This window comes from Pongo pygmaeus, chromosome 9 (assembly GCF_028885625.2).
Source record: "Pongo pygmaeus isolate AG05252 chromosome 9, NHGRI_mPonPyg2-v2.0_pri, whole genome shotgun sequence".
Taxonomy (NCBI): Eukaryota; Metazoa; Chordata; class Mammalia; order Primates; family Hominidae; genus Pongo; species Pongo pygmaeus.
In genome coordinates, this window is record NC_072382.2 from 9,348,305 (window position 1) to 9,366,277 (window position 17,973).

General features: G+C 53.1%; 1 protein-coding gene across 1 annotated transcript; it reads right to left on the minus strand.

Annotated features, from left to right (window-relative positions):
* Positions 1–6,953: 6,953 nt before the first annotated feature.
* On the minus strand, positions 6,954–14,059 carry CDC42EP2 (CDC42 effector protein 2). The gene is made up of 2 exons (XM_054439369.2): positions 13,925–14,059; positions 6,954–8,638 (listed from the first exon to the last, which is right to left on the minus strand). The coding sequence occupies exon 2, from the start codon at positions 8,467–8,469 to the stop codon at positions 7,837–7,839; it is 633 nt and encodes a 210-aa protein (XP_054295344.2). The 5' UTR covers positions 8,470–8,638; positions 13,925–14,059; the 3' UTR covers positions 6,954–7,836.
* Positions 14,060–17,973: the final 3,914 nt, after the last annotated feature.

The following is a 17,973-nucleotide window of genomic DNA, read 5'->3' on the forward strand; positions in this document are numbered from 1 at the left end:
GCCGGGTGCGGTGGCTCATGCCTGTAATCCCAGCACCTTGAGAGGCCGAGGCGGGTGGATCACCTGAGGTCAGAAGTTCGAGACCAGCCTGGCCAACCCCCACCTCTACTAAAAATACAAAAATTAGCCGGGCGTGATGGCAGGTACCTGTAATCCCAGCTACTCGGAAGGCTTAAGGGGGAACCCGGGAGGCGGTGTTTGTAGTGAGCTGAGATCGTGCCATTGCACTCCAGCCTGGAGGACAGAGCGAGACTCCGTCTCAAAAAAAAGAGGAAGGCCGGGCGCGGTGGCTCACGCCTGTAATCCCAGCATTTTGGGAGGCCGAGGCGGGTGAATCACCCGCCGAGGTCAAAAGTTCGAGACCAGCCTGGCCAACGTGATGAAACCCCCGCCTCTACTAAAAATACAAAAATTAGCCGGGCATGGTTGCAGGTACCTGTAATCCCAGCTACTCGGAAGGCTTAAGGGGGAGAATCGCTTGAACCCGGGAGGCGGTGGTTACAGTGAGCTGAGATCGCGCCATTCCACTCCAGCCTGGAGGACAGAGCGAGACCTCCGTCTCAAAAAAAAAAAAAAAAAAGGAAGGCCGGGCGCGGTGGCTCACGCCTGTAATCCAGCACTTTGGGAGGCTGAGGCGAGTGGATCATGAGGTCAGGAGATCGATACCATTCTGGCTAACACTTTGCAACCCCGTCTCTACTAAAAAAAATACAAAAAGTTAGCTGGGCATGGTGGCAGGCGCCTGTAGTCCCAGCTACTCGGGAGGCTGAGGCAGGAGAATGATGTTGTGAACCCTGGAGGCGGAGCTTGCAGTGAGCCGAGATTGCGCCACTGCACTCCAGCCTGGGCAACAGAAGGAGACTCCGTCTCCAAAAAACAAAAAAAGACCAGGAGGAGGCCGGTCACCGTGGCTCCCAGCACTGTGGGCGGCGGAGACAGGAGGATTGCTTTGAGCTCAAGAGTTCGAGACCAGCCTGGGCAACATAGCGAGGCCTCGTCTCTACTAAAAATTTAAAAATTACCCGGATGTGGTGGCGCGCGCCTGTGGTCCCAGCTACTGTAGAAGCTGAAGTGACGGGATCGCTTGAGCACAGGAGGGTCGAAGCTGAGTGAGCCATGATTGCGCCACTGCACTCCAGCCTCGGCAACAAAGCCAACCCTGTCTCAAAAAAAAAAAACAACAGCCCAAGTCGACCTTCAACTGTCACCTCTTTTCACTCTTTAAAAGCAAATAGTACTCCCTATCTCTGTTGCCTTGTTTCTAGGTCCCTCTTCCACCCAGTTTAATGGGAACTTTGTCACCACCTGTTCACTTGAAACAGCTCCTGTCACCACGACCTCCCTTTCAGCAGATTTAGAGATCTATTTTCTGTCCTCATGGGCCTATCAACCCCCATTATACCGTTGGCCACTCTGTTTTTCAAACTCTTCTCCAGATCTTTGAGACGCCGTTCCCTCCTGGCTGTCCTTCCCCACTGGCAGTCCTTTCACCCTGTTCCTCTGTTCAGCCTCTAACTGTCAGAGTCCTCAGGGCTTGGTCCTTGGTACTTGTCATTTTTCTTTTGTTTCTTTTTTTTTTTTTTGAGACGGAGTTTGCTCTTGTTTCCCAGGCTGCAGTGCAGTGGCGCGATCTCAGCTCACTGCAACCTCCGCCTTCCAGGTTCAAGCCTCCAGGTTCACGCTTCCTGCCTCAGCCTCCCGAGTAGCTGGGATTACAGGCATCCGCCACTCTATGCCCGGCTAATTTTTGTATTTTTAGTAGAGACAGGGTCTCACCACGTTGGCCAGGCTGGTCTCAACCTCCTGACCTCAAGTGATCCGCCTCCCAAAGAGCTGGGATTGCAGGCTTGAGCCACCTCACAGGCCATCATTTTTCTAATATACCTTATTTCACCAATTCCAAGATGCACATATTCTCCCCCGTCATTTTAATATTTCAGAAGCAGGACACATCTTACCATTGCTGTGTCTTAAAATCGTATTTAGCAGATGAGAGTTGTGAGGTATTTGTCATTGCTAACCCTGCACCAGTTTCAAAACATGCAGAATAGGTGTTAGCAGCTTGGAAGAAAAACCTAGAGATGATGCTGGTGTAGACCTTTCTTTTTTTTTTTTTTCAAGACAAAGTCTTGCTCTGTTGCCCAGGCTGAACTGCAGCAGCGCGATCTCGGCTCACTACAACCTCTGTCTCCTGGATTCAAGCAATTCTCTTGCCTCAGCCTCCCAAGTAGCTGGGATTACAGGCGCGCGCCACCACGCCTGGTTAATTTTTGTATTTTCTGTAGAGAGGGGTTTTCACCGTGTTGGCCAGGCTGGTCTCAGACTGATCTCTTGATCTGCCTGCCTTGGCCTCCCAAAGTGCTGGGATTACAGGCGTGAGCCACCGCACCCGGCCTATAAAAAATTTTTTAAAAATTAACTGGACAAGCCAGGCGCGGTGGCTCACACCTGTAATCCCAGCACTTTGGGAGGCTGAGGCAGGCGGATCACGAGGTCAAGAGATCGAGACCATCCTGGCCAACATGGTGAAACCCCATCTCTAATAAAAATACAAAAATTAGCCAGGCGTGGTGGTGCATGCCTGTAGTCCCAGCTACTTGGGAGACTGAAGCAGGAGAATAGCTTGAACCCGGGAGGTGAAGGTTGCAGTGAGCCGAGATCATGCCACTGCACTCCAGCCTGGCAATAGAGTGAGACTCCATCTCAAAAAAAAAAAAAAATTAAAAATCAGCTGGACAGCCAGGCACCGTGGCTCATGCCTGTAATCCCAGCACTTTGGGAGGCCAAGGCAGGTGGATCACTTGGGGTCAGGAGTTTGACACCAACCTGGCCAACATAGTGAAACCCCTTCTCTACTAAAAATACAAAAATTAGCTGGGCATGGTGGCACAGGCCTGTAATCCCAGCTACTTGGAAGGCTCAGGCAGGAGAATCGCTTGAACCCGGGAGGTAGAAGTTGAAGTGAGCCAAGATCACGCCATTGCACTCCAGCCTAGGCAACGAGCAAAACTCCACCTTAAAAAAAAAAGAGGCCTGGCACGGTGGCTCACGCCTGTAATCCCAGCACTTTGGGAGGCCGAGACGGGCAGATCACAAGGTCAGGAGATCGAGACCATCCTGGCTAACATGGTGAAACCCCATCTCTACTAAAAATACAAAAAAATTAGCCTGGCGTGGTGGTGGGCGCCTGTAGTCCCAGCTACTCGGACGCTGAGGCAGGAGAATGGTGTGAACCTGGGAGGCAGAGCTTGCAGTGAGCTGAGATCGCGCCACTGCACTCCAGCTTGGGCGACAGAGCGAGACTCCTTCTCAAAAAAAAAAAAGATTAGCTGGGCATGGTGGTGCATGCCTGTAATCCCAGCTACTAGGGAGGCTGAGGTGGGAGGATCACTTGAGCCCAGGAGTTTGAGGCTCCAGTGAGCTACTGGAGCCACATCACTGCACTCCAGCCTGGGCAACAGAGCAAGGCTCCAACTCAAGAAAAAAAAAAAAATATATATATATATATATATGTATATATACATATAAAATCACTAAAGCTGAACATACACATACCCTATGATCCAGCAAAGTCCACTCCTGGATATACACACAAGAAAGCTGTACAAGAAGCTGAGTGCAATGCCTCATGCCTGTAATCCCAGCTACTTGAGAGGGTGAGGTGGGAGAATCACTTGAGCCCAGGGGTTCCAGACCAGCCTGGGCAACATAGCAAGATCCTGTCTCTTAAAAAAAAAAAAACAGGCCGGGAGCATTGGCTCACACTTGTAATCCCAACACTTTGGGAGGCCACGGTGGGCGGATTATGAGGTCAGGAGATCGAGACCATCCTGGCTAACACGGTGAAATCCCATCTCTACTAAAAATACAAAAACAAAATTAGCCGGGCATGGTGGCAGACGCCTGTAATCCCAGCTACTGGAGAGGCTGAGGTGGGAGAATGGCATGAACCTGGGAGGCAGAGCTTGCAGTGAGCTGAGATCTCGCCACTGCACTCCAGCCTGGGCGACAGAGCAAGACTCCGTCTCAAAAAAAAAAAAAAAAAAAAAAAAAAAACTGTACGAGAATGTTCGTAACATTATTTGTTTATATTTATTTATTTATTTATTTTGAGACGGAGTTTCGCCCTTGTCATTCCTTGACAAATTCTTCCTTCCAGCCCAGGCTAGAGTGCAGTGGCACTATCTCAGCTCACTGCAACTTCCACCTCCCGGGTTCAAGTGATTCTCCTGCGTCGGCTTCCCGAGTAGCTGAGATTACAGGTGCCCCCGGCTAATTTTTGTATTTTTTGTAGAGACAGGGTTTTACCACGTTGGCCAGGCTGGTCTCGAACTCCTGACCTCATGTGTTCTGACCGTCTAGGCTTTCAAGTGCTGGGATTACAGGCATGAGCTACCACGCCCGGCCAGCTGATGTAACCTTTTTTTAAACAATCCTAAAAGAACTGAAAGCTATTGATGCTGGGTTCATAAGCTGCCTTTCCAATTATATGGAACTAGCCTATTTATTATTAGTACTATTTTAAAATTCAAACTTTTAATTGAAATATACATAAAGATGCTGGGCACGGTGGCTCACGCCTGTAATCCCAGCACTTTGGGAGGCCGAGGTGGGTGGATCACAAGGTTAGGGGATCGAGACCATCCTGGCTAACACGGTGAAACCCCGTCTCTACTAAAAATACAAAAAATTAGCTGGGCGTGGTGGCAGGCGCCTGTAGTCCCAGCTACTCGGGAGGTTGAGGCAGGAGAATGGCGTGAACCCGGGAGGCGGCTTGCAGTGAACTGAGATCACGCCACTGCACTCCAGCCTGGGCGACAGAGCAAGACTCCGTCTCAAAAAAAAAAAAAAAAAAGAAATATACATAAAGAGAAGCGCATAGATCTTATGTAGCTTGACTATTTTTTTCAATCTTTTAATTTTTGTGGGTACCTAGTAGGTGTATATATTTGTGGGTACATGAGATGGTTTGATGCAAGTATACCATGCAAAATAATTGTAGCTTGATTGATCTTTACAAAATAGACAAACCTGTGTAACCACTACCCAGATGAAGAAAAAGACATCACTAGCACCTCAGTAGCCATCTCATGCTTCTAGCCCTAAAGATTAGTGTGTCTGTGTAACTGTACATCAATGGAATCATACAATATATCCTATTTTGAAGTTGGCTTCTTTTGTTCAATATTAATTTTTTCCTTTTTTTTCAGCCCCCACAATGCTTTGTCTACAGTATTACATTTTTGAGATTTTTTTTTTTTTAAGACAGGGTCTTACTTTGTCATCCAGGCTGAGTGCAGTGTTGTAATCATGGCTCATTGCAGCTTCGACCTCCCAGGCTTAAGTAATCTTTCCACCTCAGCTTCTCGAGTAGCTGAGACTACAGGCGCACTTCTACACCCTGACTAATCTTTTTTTTTTTTGAGACAGTGTCTCAAACTCAGTGTCATCCTGGCCAGCGAAACTCTTCCCTGCTGACGCCAGCCTGTGTTCCAGCTTCACAGTCCTGTCCTTCCCGACCCCCAGTTCCTTCCTTCATCACACACTGCAACCATTTGTAACACCTTTCCTGGATGGGCATGGTGGCTCACGCCTGTAATACCAGCACTTTGGGAGGCCGAGGCGGTCAGATCAACTGAGGTCGGGAGTTCGAGACCAGCCTGGCCAACATGGTGAAACCCCATCTCTACTAAAAATACAAAAAATTAGCCGGGCGCGGTGGCAGGCATCTGTAATCCCAGCTACTCAGGAGGCTGAGGCAGAAGAATTGCTTGAATCCGGGAAGTGGAGGTTGCAGTGAGCCGAGATTATGCCACTGCACTCTAGCCCAGCTGACAGAGTGAGACTCTGTCACACACAAAAAAACAAACAAATAAACAACAAAACAAAAAATTAGCCGGGCGTGGTGGCGTGCACCTGTAATCCCAGCTACCTGGGAGACTGAGGCAGGAGAGTAGCTTGAACCCGGGAGGCAGAGGTTAGTTAGCCGAGATTGTGCCATTGCACTCCAGCCTGAGCAACACAGTGAGACTCTGTCTTAAAAGAAAAAAACAAAACAACGACAACAACAACAAAAACCCTTCCCTGTGGCTAGTATAAATGTTATCCCTAGTTTTCTCAATAACCCTGTGAGGTAGCTAGCAGTGGCTCCATTTTTTTTTTTTTTTGAGATAGAGTCTCACTCTGTCACCAACGCTGGAGTGGAGTGGTGCAATCTCGGCTCACCGCAACCTCCAGCTCCTGGGTTCAAGTGATTCTCCTGCCTCAGCCTCCCTAGTAGCTGGGATTACAGGCACGTGCCACCACGCCCAGCTAATTTTTGTATTTTTAGTAGAGACGGGGTTTCACCATGTTGGCCAGGATGGTCTTGATCTCCTGATCTCGTGATCCGCCCACCTTGGCCTCCCAAAGTGCTGGGGTTACAGGTGTGAGCCACCATGCCTGGCCTGCTCCATTTTAGAGATGGGTAAACTGAGTCTCAGGCCAGGTGCAACTCGGAGGTCCACGCTCTTTTGCTGTGTGGTGGCTGCTGTGTCTTCACTCTGGTTCCTCAGTGCCTGTGCTTACATGAGTTATCTGGCTGGTAGCTCCAATTTGGCTCAGAATCACATCTGATCACATTAATGAGCCCTGACACCCCCTGCCCTCCCTGCTAGGCATTCCTGATGACGTTGTTTTCTTCGTAGCCTTTACCACTGCTGGAAATCATCTCTTATTTGTTTACCAATTTAATATCCCGCTTCCAACTAGAATTTAAACTCCCAGAGAGCAGGGATGGCGTCTGCCTTGTATCCCCAGCACCCGGAGCCATGCCTTGTATACTGGAGATGCTCAGTAAACAGCCGTGGATGGAATGAATCTTGAAGCAGCACTGTCAGACCCTCCCAGCTCCAAGCATCCCTCCCGCATGCTCCCTCGGTGCTCTGAAGCTGAAGCTGTTGGTCCCTTGCACATTTTGTGGTTATTCTTTTATTCTTGGGTGTCCCCCACCAGACCCCAGCTGACTGGGCAGGGATTGGCCCCAGGCTTGGCACAGTGCCAAGCCTACCCAAGTGCTCAGCCACCTCTTGCCAAACATCTGAATCAATGTCACAGCAACACTTGGTTTGCTCCTGTCGCATTCTCATGATAGGCTCAGCGTCAGGTACGACCTTCTTGAGGGCAAGGCCTGTCCTCCACAAAGCCCTCTGGGGCTGGGGTCTCCAAAGGTGAGCCCTCAACTCTGGGAGACTGCCTGCCTCCGGGAGGAAACCTGGGGCAAAGGGACAGGGAGCTTAGCCACCAGCAGCAGCATGTTTTATTGCAACCAGAATCCCCTGTCATGTGGGGAAGGGATGGAGCCGGGGATGAGGCAGGACACATCTGGTCCCTGACACGACACTCCCCGTCCAGGATGCAAAGCCAAAGGCCCGGAACAGCCTGCCCAGTGGCCGAACCCTGTGGCCAGTTGTGCCCTGTCTTTTCCCCTGCCCCCAGTCAGGGCATCCAATGGGGCTGAGGCAGAAGGGAGGTGAAAAGTAGGTGTGGTTTCAGCAAAACCTTCACCCAGGGACCTGAAGGAAGGAGTATTGTGATGGGGTCCAGGTGCCACAAGATGCTCAGGGCACCTGGGCTGACTTCGGGACGTGTCCATGTGGTTATCAGAGGAAAGCGATGGGGCCTGCCCTGCCCACATGGAGAGGGAGGGAGAGGGGAAACACGGCTCAGAAGGAGAATCACTGGCCAGCGACGACATAGGTGGGATCTTGGGACCCTGACTCCGCCGCCACGTCCGTGTCCACACCCCACCTCCTGGCTGGGCCCCACCTGGGACCCCAGCCTAGGCAGCCTCATGTCCTATGTGGGGATCTGCATGCTGTCCAGGTCCTGATCCATGATCTGCAGGACATCGTCCAGGATGGAAGGCCCCAGGTCCACGTGCAGGGACAGCAGGGAGCTGGCATGGGACAGGAAGGGCTCCTCAGCCCCTGACTCCAGGGTCAGCCCACTGTTGGGGGAGCCAGTCTCTGGAATCCTCCAGATGTCCACACTCCCTCCCTCCTGTGGGGAAGGCTGAGGGGTCTCCAGGTGCAGGCGAGGGGGCTTGGGTGGAGCCTGGGCTGTGGGCAGGGTGAGAGCCTGGGGTCCACTGATAACCGGGAGGGAGATGGCGTTCTTGAGCAGGGGGGATGGGCCGTCCGGGAGCTCCCGCCCACACACGGTGGCGGTGCGGGTGAACTGGAAGGGGAGGTCGAAGGTGCCATCTTCTTCAGGCCCCTCCACCACGGTCCCCGGCAGGAGGTGGAACTTGCCCTGAAGGAAGGAGATGTCGCCAAACATGTCGCTGCCGCCGCCACTGCCGATATGAATGGTGTGGCGGAAGTCCCCCAGCGGTGGGCTGATCATGTCCGAGGACAGCAGGTCCCGAAGCTTCTCCTTCTTGCCCTTGCGACTGCCACGCTTCAGATAGATGGGCACCTTGGTGGACATGGTGACCTCACCACCAGGCCTGGCTGTGAGGCTACGGGCCGCCTGCTGAGACCAGGCCTCTTCTCCAACCCTCAGCCAGAGGAAACACTCGTTCCAAGGGGTGGTTTGCAGGTGCCCAAAGCTTGACAAAGGGCTCCTGGCTACAGTGTGGGGCACGAACAAAGTTGGCCTAAGGAATTAAAAAAGATTAGAGATCAATGAAGTCAGTGGGCTGAGATAACGAAAATCATGTTTTCCCCAAAGGACGGCAAACTCTTCTGAAGAATTGAAGCCAGAAAGGTAGGAGCTGTGTGGGCAGCAGTGCACTTTGGTCTTGTCACCGAGGGTTACTTGTCCCCAGTCCAGGGCTGAGGAGCTGAAACATAAAGGGTGCACACCTGTCAGAGACAGCAGGACCAAAATCAGATGCAAACGTCTTTTTTATTTTTAAGATGGAGTCTCACTCTGTCACCCAGGCTGGAGTGCAGTGGCGCAATCTCAGCTCACTGCAGCCTCCACCTCCCAGGTTCAAGCAATTCTTCTGCCTCAGCCTCCTAAGTAGCTGGGACTACAGGCACGTGTCACCATGCCTGGCTAATTTTTGCATTTTTTTTTAGTAGAGACAGGGTTTTACCATGTTGGTCAGGCTGGTCTTGAACTCCTGACCTCAAATGATCTGCCTGCCTCGGCCTCCCAAAGTGCTGGGATCACAGGTGTGAGCCACCGCGCCTGGCCAGAAACATCTATCTTGTTTCTGGGCCTCTTGTGGTAGCCATGGGAGCCTGAGGAGGTGGGGCACTCCCCTTGCAGGGAGTTGTGCTGGGAGAAGCATGTCTTCACTCTAAGACCCACTGCATCTTAGAGAGTCACCACCAGGGCCAAGCCCTCACCTTACAGGTGGGAAACTGAGGTAGGAACCTGAATGACAGGTCCAAAGTCACACAGAAAGTCCTGCTCTATTCTCTTGCCCTGGGTCCCCGGCAAGGTAGGTCTCATCACCCTTATCCAGGTACTCATGCCATACCCCCCACCTCCATTGCACATTACCTGTGCCCCACAATGTAAGTGCCAGATTGTGGGGGGCCTCACAAATGGCCTTGACTCCCTACTTGACCAAGGACAGAGAGCTTTGTGACCACTGTCTCTCCCGCCCAGGCCTGGCGGGGACCTGGAGCACAGCAGGCGTTTAGCCAAGGGTGCTGGGTGGCTGGCACTTCCCATTTGACCCAATCATGTCCCACCTGGAGGCGGGGTCGCGTTTTCTCCTCTGCCTATTAGGAGTTCCTTATGGGCAGGGGCTGAGTCTAGGATAGTTTCTGGCCCTCCTCCCTACCCTGGCACCTAAAGAGGAGGTGGAGTGGGGAGTACGTATATTTTTTAGTTGAGGGGGCTCTGCTCTGTACCTGACATTCTTCTGTGCTCTTTGCAGACACATCTCAATTAATCAACACAACCACCCTATTATCAACCCCATTTAAAAATCAGAGGTGTTGGGGTTGGGCGCGGTGGCTCACGCCTGTAATCGCAGCACTTTGGGAGGCCGAGGTGGGTGGATCATGAGGTCAGGAGATCGAGACCATCCTGGCTAACGTGGTGAAACCCCGTCTCTACTAAAAACACAAAAAATTAGCCGGGCGTGGTGGTGCATGCCTGTGGTGCCAGCTACTTGGGAGGCTGAGGCAGGAGAATCACTTGAACCCAGGAGGCAGAGGTTACAGTGGGCCAAGATCGCCCCACCGCACTCCAGCCTCGGCTACAGAGCAAGACTCCGTCAAAAAAAAAAAAAAAAAAAAAAAAAAATCAGAGGTGTCAAAATTCAAAATTGAACCTGAGGTGAACCTAGAGGTGAAAAATTCTGGAGGATTCCCACAGGGCATTGCAGAGAGAGAGAAACAAAATGCAAAAACATAATATAGATCATCCATTTATTGAAAGCATTGACTACCTACCTGCCTCCCCGCTCTGACACATATGCATGTTATGTAACTGCATGTGTACAGGTCTGTGTAGAATTCTGTCCTATAAAAAAAAAAAAAAGGCCGGGCGTGGTGGCTCATGTCTGTAATCCCAGCACTTTGGGAGGCCGAGGCGGGCGGGTCACCTGAGATCAGGAGTTCGAGACCAGCCTGGCCAACATGTGGAGACCCCGTCTCTACTAAAAATACAAAAATTAGCCAGGTGTGGTGGCACACGTCTGTAATCCCAGCTACTCAGGAGGCTGAGGCAGAAGAATTGCTTGAACCCAGGAGGCAGAGGTTGCAGTGGGCCGAGATCGCGCCACTGCACTCCAGCCTGGGTGACAGAGTGAGACTCCGCCTCAAAAAAAAAAAAATTTAAAAAACAGAGAAAAATCTAGAAGGCCAGCCCTAGGTTGTCATATGGGCTACCTTGACTAGGGTACACAGCAGGGATGGGGGGTGGGGTCACTGATTTGGGAGGAAAGGAGTCATCAATAAAAATAACCTGTAATATTTTGGTCCCATGACTATGACATGATAGATGTGTGTAATATATATAAATATGAAAAGATGGCCATCCAGATGTTAACAGTGGTTATCTCAAAGTGGGAGAATTTCAGGTTGACGTTTCCTTTCTCGTTCAGACCTCTATGAATTCAAATTCTTACTAATAAGCAATGTATTATTTATATGCACATAATATTTATGTAGTCAGAAAAAAAAATAAGCTCTTTTTAATGTGGAAAAATAAATAGCTATGAAGGGGTGTCATACTGATTTAACAGAAAAAAGAAATGAAGCAAGCACTCCCTCTGCTTGAGGGTGGGGGATGCATGTGGGACCTGATTGGTCCAGTACACATGAGCCCAGATGTAGACTCAGCATAAAAGGCAAAGAGAGAAACTTGCCCAGGGTGACCCAGTGAGTAAGGGCAGGGTGGGAATTCAAGCCAGAGGAGCCCACCTTCCTGTACCACCCCCTCCCCAGGCCCAGCTAGGGGCTCACCAAAGGTGGCTCTTGCCAGTTCTTTGCCTCAGTTTTCATTCTAGGCAGGGTGAGGGTGGGGGTGAGGGGGTTGGGAGGAGGGAGCAGGAAGGAGGAAGGAGGATGCAGGAGAAGCAGAGTCCAACTGCCCCCCCATCACCAGCTGAGGCCCTTGCTCAGGAAACCCCACCCCAGGACCGGACACCCGGGTCAGTCATACTGAGCCACAGAGGCCGGACATCTTGCCCCTCCCAGAGCACCTGGAGCTTAACAGGAAACAAAGGAATGACTCTCCCGTGGTGGAAATCCAGCTCAGCTTGCAAGGAGCTGGGGGAAGGGTGGGGACGCATGGGCACCCTGAGGTCTTGGGATCCCGTCACGCATTCATCCTGTGTCAACCATGCCAGGCCTGGGGGCCATGCTGACAAACATGCAATTTGTCGCTCGTCAGCAGAGAAGTCCTGGGGGGGGGAGCTTGTCTTCCTTTCACTCATGGAGCGTGGGGCTGACTGGTGGGATGTGCCGAGAGCTTGGGCCAGGTCCTCCCCGCACCCCCAACCCCATCACACGGCGGCGCCAAGACAGCCTGAGTGTTTCCACAACAAATTGGGCGTCCCTGACAGCTGTCTCACTCACAGCCAGATGTACACACCCAATTCCAGATGTGGGGAGAATCGAGGGTGAGGCCAGCATCAGCGGCCCAGGGGAGAGCTGGGAATTACAACCCTCACGCCCCAAGAATTTAGATTTGGCAAGTGCAAGACCCTAGGATCCAGCTTGCCACGCACAGTTTCTCATCTTAATGCTCCCAGTCACGGCATGGTGGGGTCATTACGGCCCTTTATAGAAGTCGAAGCTGAACCTCAGAGATGTTAAGTAACATTGGCGAGGTCATCCAGTTAGGAAGTGGAAGAGTGGGTACCCAGCCTGGTCCATGTGGTTCCCATGCAGTGGGCCACGCCTACCTCCATAATATGGTTGGGGAGCGGGAGAGAAACGAGCTCACAGCTAGGCTGGGAACAGTGGGTCCCCAGACCTCCTCCATCTACATCCTGACCTTTGGCTGCCCCTGTCTGCCCAACTTTCATGTGTCCAGAGATATGAGAATGAGGTCTCCATTAGGACAGGGCTGTGGGGGGCTGGGAGGGGAGCTCCCTGCAGCAGTCGGGGAGCAGATAGGAGCATCCTAGCTCTCTGTGATTGCCCTGGACAGGAGCCCTGAACCTCCCAATGAGAAAATGACTTCCGGCAGGCAGGGATCCTCCTATCATGAGGAATATTAGGCCACCTCACACCCCCTCTTCTCCCAAATCAGGAGACTGTCCTTAAATCCAGCTCCACCTGGGACTTCCTCTGTAACCTTCAGCAAGACGCCTCTCCTCTCTGGGTCTCACCTTTCCCATCTATAAAATGGGCTGACAACGAAGCCACCACTAGAGGGCCACTGGAGATCCCACTGCAATATTACAAGTGAGAGCGCCAATGTACAATAGCGGGGTTCAGCGGGTCACTGTAGGTTCTATCATTCATTCAGCAAGTATCTACAAGGCCTTCCTTCCTCAAGCACTTCGATTCTCCGGGGCCAGTGCTTTGAACAATATCAAAAACGAACGGCTCCTGACCCCAGGCGTCCACCTCCTCCCGCCCTCCTAGACCTCGCGGATGCAGAGACCCTCTAGCCGGCCGCGGGGTCTCCCGGGGTCCCCGTGCCTCCGGAGAGGTGCCCGGCTTTGCGGCCGCCAGGTGGCGCGCGTGCTCCCTTGATCGCCTAGTGTCCCGGAGGACTCCGAGAGCACACCGGGGTCTCCAGGGCCCCTCCCCCCGGGCTCCAGGCAGGCGATCCCCAAGGAGCTGCGCGTTCAAGTACCAGATGGGGATTACCTGCGAGATCTTTTTGCTTCGGGGTTTCTGGTCCCACAATCGGGGAAAAAGGGGGCGATTGGGGACCCTGCCCTAGTCTCCAAGCTCTGGGAGGAGCCTCCCCCGTGTTTTCCGGCCTGGGCGATGTCTTAGTGTCCGCTCGGCGCAGGGCCAGAGTTCCGGCGTGCGGGCCCCCGCCCCTCCCACGGGTCCGGCTCCTTAGCTCCGGCTCGGGTTCCGGCGCCGACCCCTCCCCACTCCTACCCGGGCGCAGCCCAGCCCAGCCCGGATCCGTTTCAGGACATTCGCGGCCGCAGCTAAAGATAGGAGAACACCTCACCATCGGCTAAAAATACGGCCCCCAGCCCCGGTGGGGACGCTGGGCGGCGGGGCACCCCTGGGTCTCGGGAGGGGGGCGGGGGCCCGGGTACAGAATGGAGGGCAGAACGGGGAATTCGGGGTCGTTTGCGCGGCGCCCCACGGACCGTTGCGGGCAAGGGCGAGGCTGCGGGCACCCAGATGCGGGTGGGAAGCCCCATGGAGCTCTAGGAGCCCTCGAAAAGACCTGAGTGAGGTGAGAGGCAGGGCCAGGGCGCGAGCTGGGGCGGGGCGCCACAGAGATGGGCCTCTAGGGGGGCCCCCGCGAAGCTGCGAAAATCCCAGCCCGAACTCACCGTGAGGCGCGCAGACGGCGGACCGGCGGACAGCAAGGTCTCAGGAGCTGGACAGCGCGGCGGCGGGACCCGACCGGCGGTGAACTTACAGAGCGCACCGCGGACCCCGCAGCTCCGCCCCGGCCCGCGGAGCCAATGCCGGGGCCGCGCCAGCCAAGCCCCTCCCCATCCCCGCCCCACTCCGGGCACCGCCCGGGGCTCCCGGTGTGGGAGGTGCCGCTCCCGGGTCCAGCGGTCGCGCGCGCCCTGGGGTCCTGTCCTGGTTCTGGCGGCTGAGGGCCCGGTGGCGCAGGGTGGCCTCCGGGGACTCCGGCTGTGCCCATGGGAACTAAAACCTTCGGTTCTAGAAGAGCCGGGAAAGAGGCTCCGGGAAGACCGAATTCTTCGGAAATCGCAGAGAGACCTTGGACCGGATCCTTCCCTGCAGGGCTGGGTCGGGGAGGCGCCGGCACAAGAATATTCAGTGACTTCCTTGGAAGCGCCTACGTTAGAATACTACCAACTTACAAGCTAGTTGATGAGTTTACTTTCCACTAGAAAAGAGAGTATGGGAAAGCAGAGGCCGCGTGGCCTGGACCCCCGTCTTTGCTGTCAGGCTTCCAGAGTGAAGGTGGGGCTCATACTCAGACTGGTTCCTGGTCCATTCATTCATTCATTCAGTCAGTCATTCCTACAGGGCCAGAAACTTTTTTTTTTTTTGAGACGGAGTTTCGCTCTTGTTGCCCAGACTGGAGTACAATGGCGTGTGGCTCACCGCAACCTCCGTCTCCTGGGTTTAAGAGATTCTCCTGCCTCAGCCTCCCGAGTAGCTGGGATTACAGGCATGTGCCAGCACACGCGGCCAATTTTTGTATTCTTAGTAGAGATGGAGTTTCTCCATGTTGGCCAGGCTGGTCTCGAATTCTCGACCTCAGGTGATCTGCCCGCCTCGGCCTCCCGAAGTGCTGCAATTACAGGCGTGAGCCACCGCGCCCGGCCCAGAAACATGTTTTGAAGGGCAGGCACCGCACAGGGTGCTGGAGATAGACTGAAGGAAACTGCACCTCTCAGTGACTCAAGAGAGATTTGTTGAGTATCTACCAAGTAGAACAAGCGCAAGTGCCTAGCGCTGTTCTTGTCCCTGGGGATTCAGCCTCTGGATTGGGACCTGCAGCCCAGAGAAGGGAAATGGGGGAAATCCAAGTTCCCAGGTACATCATGATACCCTTCCAGGTGGGCAAGTGCTAAGAAGAGTGGGGCAGAGGAAGTGGTGGGTAGTGACGGGGTGGACAGACCTCACTTTCTAGAGGATGACAGCTATGCCAGCTCAGTGTGACCAGGATGGTTGGCTTCAATGCTGTCAGTGTGGGAAGGGCTTTTAGGGAGGCAGAGCCGGGAAGACCTCAGGGAGGAAGGCAGGATGCTGGCGGTGGGGGAAGATGCCAGACAAGCTGGGAGGTCCGGATGAGAAGAAGGGGATCATGGTAGACAAAATAACAGCCCCCCTAAATATGTCCACATCTGGCCGGGTGCTGTGGGTCACGCCTATAATCCCAGCACTTTGGGAGGCCAAGGTGGGGCGACTGCTTGAGTCCAGGAGTTTGACGCTGACACCAGCCTGAGCAACACGGTGAGACCCTGTTTCTACAAATAATAAATTAGTTGGACATGGTGGCTCGAGCCTGTAGTCCCAGGTACTTTGGAGGCTTAGGTGGGAGAATTGCTTGAACCTGGAAGGTTAAGGCTGCAGTGAGCTGTCATCATGCCACTGCACTCCAGCCTGGGCAATAGAGCAAAAACCCATGTAAAAAAAAAAAAAGAAAAGAAAACAAAAAAAGCCCACATCCAAACCTGTGTAATCTGTGAATATATTTTGTTACACAGGAAATGGAAATGAAAATTGCCAGTGAGGGCCAGGCACGGCGGCTCACGCCTCTAATCCCAGCACTTCGGGAGGCCAAGACAGGTGGATCATGAGGTCAGGAGATCAAGACCATCCTGGCTAACACGGTGAAACCCCGTCTCTACTAAAAATACAAAAAAAAAAAAAAAAAAAATTAGCTGAGTGTGGTGGCAGGCGCCTGTAGTCCCAGCTACTTCGGAGGCTGAGGCAGGAGAATGGCATGAACCTGGGAGGCGGAGCTTGTAGTGAGCCGAGATCACGCCACTGCACTCCAGCCTGGGCGACAGAGTGTGACTCCGTCTCAAAAAAAAAAAAAAAAAGAAAAAGAAAATTGCCAATGAAATTATGGTTGCAAATCAGCTGACTTTAAAATAGAGAGCTTATGCTGAGGTATCTGGGTGGGCCAGTGTAATAACAAGGGTTTTTAAAAGTAGAAGCAGGAGACAGAGAAAGAGATGTGATGGCTCACGCGGTGGTTCACGCCTGTAATCCCAGCACTTTGGGAGGCCGAGACGGGTGGATCACAAGGTCAGGAGTTCGAGACCATCCTGGCTAACATGGTGAAAACCCATCTCTATTGAAAATACAAAAAATTAGCCGGGTGTGGTGACACGTGCCTGTAGTCCCAGCTACTTGCGGGGCTGAGGCAGGAAAATCGCTTGAACCTGGGAGACAGAGGTTGCAATGAGTCGAGATCGCGCCATTGCACTCTAGCTGGGGTGACACAGCGAGACTCCGTCTCAAAAAAAAAAAGAGATGTGATGACTGAAGGGCCAGAGAAATGCTGTCTTGCTGCCTTTGAAGATGGAGGCAGAGGCCCCAAACCAAGGAACTCCTTCAGAAGCTGGAAAATACAAAACAGGTTCTACCCTGTCTACCCTAGAGGCTCCAGAAGGAACACAGCCCTGCCCTCACCTCCTCATCTTGATCTTAGCTCAGTGAGACTCACACATTGGCCTTTTTTTTTTTTTTTGAGATAGAGTCTTGCTCTATCGCCCAGGCTGGAATGCAGTGGCGCAACCTCGGCTCACTGCAACCTCCACCTTCTAGGTTCAAGCGATTCTTCTGCCTCAGCCTCCTGAGTAGCTGGGGTTACAGGCGCCCACCACCACGCCTGGCTAATTTTTGTATTTTTAGTATAGATAGGGTTTCACCATGTTGGCCAGGCTGCTCTCGAACTCCTGACCTCAAGTGATCCGCCCACCTTGGCCTCCCAAAGTGCTGGGATTACAGGCATGAGCCACCTCACCCAGCCCCATGTTGACCTTCTAACCTATAGAACTGTAAGATCACGAATTTCTGTTGTTTTAAGCCACCTACTCCATGATAATTTGTTGTAGCAGAGATAGAAAACGAATCCAAGGAAGTTCAGGTTTTAATCTTGAGTGTGTCCTCAACTCTGCAGGGAGTATTGGTCAGGTGGATTCTGCCAGGAATGGCCTGGCAGCTTCGAGGAAAACAGGCCTGGACCATTGAGTAAGTGAGGATGATGGCCCTGGGCCAAGCTGTGGTGGGGGTGAGTAAAGGGTGTGCCTCTCCCCATTCTTGCCATGGGACTTTGCCAGGCCGCCCTGTGCCCTTTACCCATTGCTTCATGTTCCTGAATTCCTTACATCCTCCTGGGGGTGCCTAGTGACGTGGCCAGAGCCTGAATCACGATCCCCATTTTACAGATGGGAACTAAAGCTCAGGGCACTGACAGTGATTTGCTGAGCCTAGAAGTGGCAAGGCATGTGGGCTCTGGCCCCTCCTTCTCCTCTCAGGCTTCTAACCCCATGGGCACCATTCCTGCCTATCCCCAGGACACAGCTCTGAGAGAGGAGGGGCAGCTCAGTGCCTTGAGCCCTGGCCTCTGAGCCATCAGTCAGATTCTGAGCTGTTTCTGCTGCTGCTTTGCTCTGTAGCCACAGGCAAAGGACTCTCCCTTTCAGAGTCTCCTTGCCTGTAATATGGGGTAGTACCATCAGGTCAGGCAAGTCCCAAACCAGATAAGGGATGGACATGCATGTATTTTGTTCATGGGAATACGCAGCCCCTCAGGTGGCATGGTTTCACGGAAACATTAGAACAAGAGCTTTGGGGCCTGGCCAGCTGGCTGTGCTGCTTGATCGGAATGGCTGTAATGATGAAGCCACCTGAGCCTGCGGGAATGAGGCTCAGGCCAAGC